The 7,245-nt window shown below is 38.7% G+C and overlaps 1 protein-coding gene across 1 annotated transcript; it reads right to left on the bottom strand.

Annotated features, from left to right (window-relative positions):
• Positions 1-1,638: 1,638 nt before the first annotated feature.
• LOC6587515 (solute carrier family 25 member 45) lies at positions 1,639-3,193 on the bottom strand. The gene is made up of 5 exons (XM_002013035.2): positions 3,078-3,193; positions 2,647-2,759; positions 2,354-2,594; positions 2,180-2,294; positions 1,639-2,127 (listed from the first exon to the last, which is right to left on the bottom strand). The coding sequence occupies exons 1-5, from the start codon at positions 3,121-3,123 to the stop codon at positions 1,719-1,721; spliced, it is 924 nt and encodes a 307-aa protein (XP_002013071.1). The 5' UTR covers positions 3,124-3,193; the 3' UTR covers positions 1,639-1,718.
• Positions 3,194-7,245: the final 4,052 nt, after the last annotated feature.

Consider the following 7,245-nt stretch of genomic DNA (forward strand, 5'->3'; position numbering starts at 1 on the left):
TTAGGGGGGGACTATGCGAAGCACTTCGATAATGGTGAACACACTTTGTGTATTTTGTTTTCTTTTCTGTTTTCTCTGGCCTTCTTGGCCTTGTTTTAGTTTGTTTTTCTTTTGCCTTTCTTGTGCACCGACGCACCACCGTTGTGCCTTATGTCGAGCAGCAGCAGCAGCGCTCCGCTGTCCACGACTTCTTGGCCGTACTTTGGGCGCCTCCGCAGACAACTGCACATAATACTCGTACTAATAATGATGATTGTGCGCAATATAATTTCGATTCACTTCCACTGGCACCTTGGGCAGTCATCATTATTATTTGATTAATTGTTTAGCAGCAGCAGGGAGCAGGCATAAGTATCTGCTTGCTGCCTCTGCATTGGATTTTTGTTAAGTTTTGGAGGGGCACGAGCACCACCGCATGAAAATTGCGCTGTAAATGCCTTAACACACATCATTAAAGGCACACGCGTTAATCGCAGCGCAAAAAACAACGAACCGTGCACTATTTGCTTTCTTCACAATCTTTTATCTTCAATCTTCAAATATGCGTTCGCGATGTTGTCGTCTTGAAAAATTTTTTTGTACAAATTGTTTTTGTTGGCTACAGTGTGACCGCAGAATTTTTGATAAAATTTACCATCTGACTCTCACAAATATACCATTGAATTCAAAATATTATACCGTAAATATACTGACGAACTCCGAATTATTTTATACATATTCCCCGTTTTTGATATTCCGTCAAATATTACAAGCTAGATAGGAAATTTAGCCATGCCCACATAGTTTTATCCGATTAAAATGGGACTTATATTGCCTACCGGTTATAACCGATTCAAATAAATACGGAAATATACGGTCTCATTTTCAAAATATACCGACGAATTCTTCATATTCCCCGTTTTTGAAATTCCGTCGAATATTACTAGCTATCTAGATATCTCAGCCCTGCCCACATAATTTTATCCGATTAATGAATCAATTTTCTACTTGACTTGCTTGTTTTAAGTACTTGACTTGTTTTCGTACTACGGCGATTGCTTTGATTGTTTTTGCCTCAATTTTGGTGCACAACAATGTACCACTCAACTAATGAACCAATGACCAATAAATCAATGAACCAATGAAAACATGAACCAATAAACCAATCCATCCATTGATTTGATCAATCCATCAATCTATTAATACATCAATCTATCAATATGTCAATCTATCAATCTATCAATCTGTCAATCTATCAGTCTATCAATCTGTCAATCTGTTAATCTATCAATCCATCAATCTATAAATCTGCCAATATATCATTCCATCAATCTGTCAATCTATCAATCTAGGTTCAGTGGTTGATTGATTGATAGATTGATGGATTGATGGATTGATAGATTAATAGATTGTTGGATTGGTAGATTGACGGATTGATAGATTGACAGATTGATAGATTGATGGAATGGATTAGATTGATAGATTTATCGGTGGATAGATTTATGTATTGATGGATATATAGATTGATGGAATGATGTATTGATGAACTGATGGATTGATGAATTGATAGATATTGGTTCATTGCTTGATGTGGTTGATAATCGATAAACAGCCATTAACAGGTATTTTGCAGCACTCCCACTGTCTTTTGAATTCAAATTATGCTTCAAATCGTTTTATTAGCAAAATAAATGTGCAGTAAATATGAATATAAATATTTTAAAAACTAGATAAAGCTCTCAATCACTTGCAAATAGGCTCCTTTTATCGTACGTATGACACCACTCCAGGGCATACTCGTACCCCAAGAAGGTGGCCGCATTGAAGGGCACTGCTCTGGCGACCAGCATCCAGCTGCCGCGAAAGATGCTCCTCCATCCGTAGGCTCTGTAGTTGACCTTTACACAGTGGAAGATGCCGCGGAATTTGTGATTCTCGTCGGCCTGCATCAGCGTCTTCACGACATCGAATGGAATGACACACACCCAAGAGATAACCCCGGCCCAGGCGCCGGCCAATGTGGTGATCAACAGATTCACATTCGAACCATCCGGATGGCTACGCCGCTTGCGCACAAAGTCTCGTGTGTTCAGATAATCAGCGGCCTGACGGTAGGCCAGCATATAGATGCCATAGGGCAGGACGTCGCTGTGGGAAACAGAATTAGATGAAGCATTTTCAGGGGACTTCTCGTACTAACCGACACATCATGGGCAGGAGACCCCGATAGAGGCCAGAGAGGCCATCAGTCTTGAGTATCCGTTTGAATGTGCCAAAGGCTGTACGTCGCTGGCCATAAAGATAGTCATTATAGTCTGTTGAAACAGAAGGATTTATCAAACTCTTTCCGAATGCGAATGACTGAAGCACTCACAGCATTGCGTCTGCAGGCGGACTTTTATCAGCTCCATGGGACAGGCGATGAAGGACTGCACGAAACCGGCCACCGATCCGGCGAGGAACATGTTGTGGTACTCCAGCTGCTCCCGCTGGTAGTCGCTGTGGCACACCTTCCGCAGCTGCCGCAGGTGGTTGCCATAGATCCCGAACAGCAGCGAGTTGATGGCCCCCGTCGAGATGAATGGGAAGAACATGCCCCTGTAGAAACCGTTGATCTTTAAAAGGATTGCTGACCGGCCAGTCTCCTGCATTCTGCCAAGTACTTACCCCATTGTTGCGTCTGTAGATCTGATGGACAGCCGTCTGGACGGAGGAATTGGATGCCTGCTGCCATACCTTGATCGTGTCGAGCGGATGGGCCACCACCACGCCGCAGGCACCTGTGCGGATGAGATCAAACGGATGGCCGTACATAGAATAAATGTTAATTAAAATTCCCATCATGCCGCATGACCAGCGCACATGTAGCATGTTGCATGTTGCTGCCTGCCAAAAAATTCGACCACCGCACACAGAAATAAGCCTCGCGGATCAGGGGCGCCGCACGTGAACTTGACCATGGCGCCCGTTGGCTGGTGCTCTCTCAACAAGTGGCACACATCTGGCTCACAGCCATTGCGTCATCCGTTCCGCATCTCTCGTTGTGCATCTCCCAACTCCTTGGATTTCCCTTATAGTTGCTGCTTCAATTAACTTACCTCCAAAGCATCCGGCCACGAAATCACAATAGTTTTCCCACTTCATCAAGGATGATGGCCACGAGTTGGTGGAAACTTTGAAAATTGATTTTTCTCGCTTTGCGTTTGACGGCACTGCACTTTTGCAACGGCAGCGACCAACTGCATTTGCCAGCTTTTGTGGCGATGTTGCAAAAGCTCAAAAGCTTACAAACTACATAAAAGCGACCAGAAGGAGCCACCTATTGGTCACGTGTTTGCGATGTGTCAGATAAAGATTAAGGTTAGTGGAAATAAAGATTGACTTGTTTTGTATACTATATTCTAAAAGGAAATTCAGTAGATTAGTTATGGTTTTTGGTATTTTGCTAGATAAAGCGACAGTCCATAAGGCTACCACAGGCTTTTAATGATCTCTAAGACAAGGCTTAAACGATTCAGCATCCGGATTCGACATCAAAGTTATATAATTTTAGATGGGTGTTTCAATGACCCAATGACATTGTTTACCTGTACAATTAGCCCATAATCGAACGGACACATTCGTTTCAACCTTCATCCGAAACGACTATACCCTTTCGACTCTACAAATACAGGGTATGAAGAGCTTTCAGGCCCAAATACAAAAGCTGACCGCCACACAACCATCTCATTTCATCCCATCTCTTGTACAGTTTTCAAAATAAAACCAAATAGATTGTTATATTTTGTATTTATTAATTTTTTTTATTGTTGATTGATCTCTTTGCTTCTTTTCGCGCCGCTTTCATGTCCATCCTCATGCATTTTGCTTGTGTGTTTTTCTCATGTTATATTTTAATTTTTGTTTGTTTTTTTTTTCATTTATTCCTTTTATTTTTTGGTTAATTCTGCTTGCAGCTAAATATTTGTTTTTTGCAATTTTTTTTTGTTTTGTTTTACTTTTATGCTGCTCATCTGCTGCGCATTTATTTGCCCTTAGGTTTTTGCTTCTTCATTCGCGTTCATTTCATTCTGTTTCTGGAGTTTCGAAAGCAAATCTTCAACTAAAAAACCATTGTGTGTTTTTTCGAATGCTTCGAATGTATATATACTTTCGTTTAAATATATATTTATGTATATTAATCTACATATATATATATATTTATTCCCATTTATTTTCTCATATCTTGTTTCGTGTGTGTAATTATAATTTACTCTTTATATTTACTCTCAGCATAAGATTTTGTTTAGTTGTGTGATTGAGTGATTGATTGTGTACCTGTATGAGTGAGTGTATGCATGTGTGTGTGAGTGTGTCTGTGTGTGTGTGTGTGTGTGTGTGTGTGTGTGTGTGTGTGTAGTACAGTGTGCCTTCAATCCATGAAAACATATCGAAATATCCTCGCACAACACTGTCCTGCAGAACAGAACTAAAAGATTAATAATAATAGCATGTGTCATCATATTCATTCATCATATAAGATAGGTTTTCTTTTCTTTTATACAAGTCTAGAACATAAGAAAATACGTACATAATTCACATATATTTTTCCATTTTTCCATTATCCTTTATGCTCTTCCATCATCATCATCATCCACTTATCCGATTTGTTAGTATCCATAGTATTTTTGTTTTTAAATTGTTTTTAAGCGCTTTAACTATCTTTTTTGCTCTTATTGTGGTTTGGGGTTTCTTGTTCTTTAAGTTAATTTTTTTATTTAATTTTTTTGTTTACCTTTTGCAACGTTGTTAATGCGACTTTATTCTTTTAGTACACTTCTTTAGTACAGGGTTTTTGTTGTTGTCTCTAAAAGTACTTAACGAGTTTTGCTTTTGCATTTTTTGCTTATACCATCATCATGATCTGTCATCATCATCATCTGTCCGATCCTAAGCATAGCTACATACTGGCTACTACATTTTAACATGCTCGATTTATAGTTTATACATAGTACATATAAATACAATAATAGAAACTATAGTTAAGTTTACCATACAAGTTATTGAAAGCAGATACAGATACAGATACAGATACTAAACCGATTGATTAACTCAGGGTGCAACGGAAAACGACGATCACAAGAATACAAAACGGAACGCAAATCATTACTTGAAGGGACACTTATGCTCGACTTTAACGAGTACAGTTCTATATCCGTTTTTCATTTCAACATTTGTTTTTTTACATTTCATCATTCTCTATATAATAATGCTGTGTTTTTGTTTTTTTTTCCTCTGATTGGCATCCTATGTGAGCTTCTTCAAACATTAACTAGAGATGGTTGGGCCATGGGGGGGGTGGTGGTGCTGCCTGAAGTCTGGGTGTTTTATGGTCTTAGGAATTACGCGATATTGCTGTGTGGACTCTCCCTGTGGTCCTGTTCTTGGTTTTTGGTTTGTCTCTGTGTGTTCCGTCTTTAAAGGCAGTTAAGACCTAACTTCAGTGTCTATTGCTTATCAATGGCTATCCTTGGGCTTTCGCTCTTTAGCTTTCGGTTTTAATTTCGTTTAATTACACGCTAATATAAAGATGCAAAACTTTCTTACACACGTTGCTTAGTATTTAGGCCGTATGGGTTCTTCCCTCAATTTCCTCTCTTTCTCCTGCGACGCCCCTTTATACGATTCGGTTTACCCCTCACTCTGCTATCTGCTGCTTCCATATTCTCATTCACGTTTTACAAACATATTTTTTCATAATAATAACGCTAACGCTGTATGTTTTCTTTTAGGTTTTTCTTAGTTGTTGCATTATATTATATGGTGTATATTAACTCACGATTCACAGACACAATTATCTTTAATATTATATGAACTGTACGCGATTACGAGATACATTTCATTCCTCTTTAGTAGAACTTGCATCTCATCTGCGCCTCCTCCTGTCTCTCCTAGTTCTCTTCTCTTCTCTTCTCTCCCTCCTTCCTTCCTTCCTTCCTTCCTATATGTACTATAATGCATGCTTCTATACTTTGCAATGGGCGTGAGAGTTGAATGAACAAACATACATTATGTATAGTATATTTTCTTTTTGTTGTTAATATATAAATTTTATATATTTTTTATTTCAATAATATATGAGTGAGTGCGCCTAAGTGAGTGTATGTGTGTGTGTGTGCGTGTGTGTGTGTGTTCGAGAGGCCGGGGAAAGCAGTCCATTGGTTGTCCATCCCCCCACAGTTGTTGTTTTCCACCTTAGCTAGATTTATTTACAAATGAAATTATTCTTGTTTTTGTTTTTTTGTTTTTAGCAAATCGAATGACAATTGTGCGCATTTCCACGAAGAAATTGAAACGAAAGGACTTTCCTGAAGCTGAAGCTGGACCGCTTTCCACAGAGAAACGTCTTGTGTGTGTGGGTGTCTAGGATGGATATAGGATATATGTAGATATCGCGTTTAGTAGATGACAGTTTTCAATTTCCATAACCGTGTGGCTCTTCTATATAGACTAACATTTGCTTGGTTGTTTTTTACAATTCATAATATTTTCCCTCCCTTACATACATCTCTATATAGATCCATCGATTATGGGGGGGATATATATAATTCTGTTCTTAATCGTATGCATAGATTTTCTGCCAGCTGCTCTTCCTAAAACAACGTACTAAAAGCTGGGGCTTTCAAATGATTGGATTTTTCTGTATGTTCGAGAGAAGTCTTCACGGAGTGGCTATGTGTTTGTGTTTTTGTGTGTGTGTGTGTGTGTGTGCAACACTTAAAGCTAAGTAACAAAGTTTCGTTTGCATGGATGCTGCATTTTATATACAATTCAGGGACTAAGACACGCCGTTCGTTCGTTCGTTCGTTCTATGGAAATCTGTGTAATGGAAAATCAGGAAACTCAATCATCAGAGCAGCGCAGCTTTCAACTATTTTACACACAGTGAACATTTAGGTGATATATATATATATTTTAGTAAGTGTTTTTGGGGGTAGGGTTGGGTTCGTTATGGGATGGGATGGCGCTGATCTATATGCTAGGGTAGGGGTTAGGGTCTTCTAGTTAGCAGTAGTATGTTTTAGTTGTTAATTAATAATAATTCAATGCTCTTTCATCTACTTCAACAATCAATCATCAATCAATCAATCAATCAATCAATCAATCATAGTTATAGTTATAGTTATCGGCTCTCTTCTGCTTTTTTTTTCACTTACTAACATGATTTTTCTCTTTATTCAACTTGGGTTTTCTTTTTCTTTAATGCTTAAACGTAATTAATAATAT

The sequence above is a fragment of the Drosophila persimilis genome, unplaced genomic scaffold (assembly GCF_003286085.1).
Source record: "Drosophila persimilis strain 14011-0111.01,24,50 unplaced genomic scaffold, DperRS2 tig00000000-arrow-pilon, whole genome shotgun sequence".
In the NCBI taxonomy this organism is placed as follows: domain Eukaryota; kingdom Metazoa; phylum Arthropoda; class Insecta; order Diptera; family Drosophilidae; genus Drosophila; species Drosophila persimilis.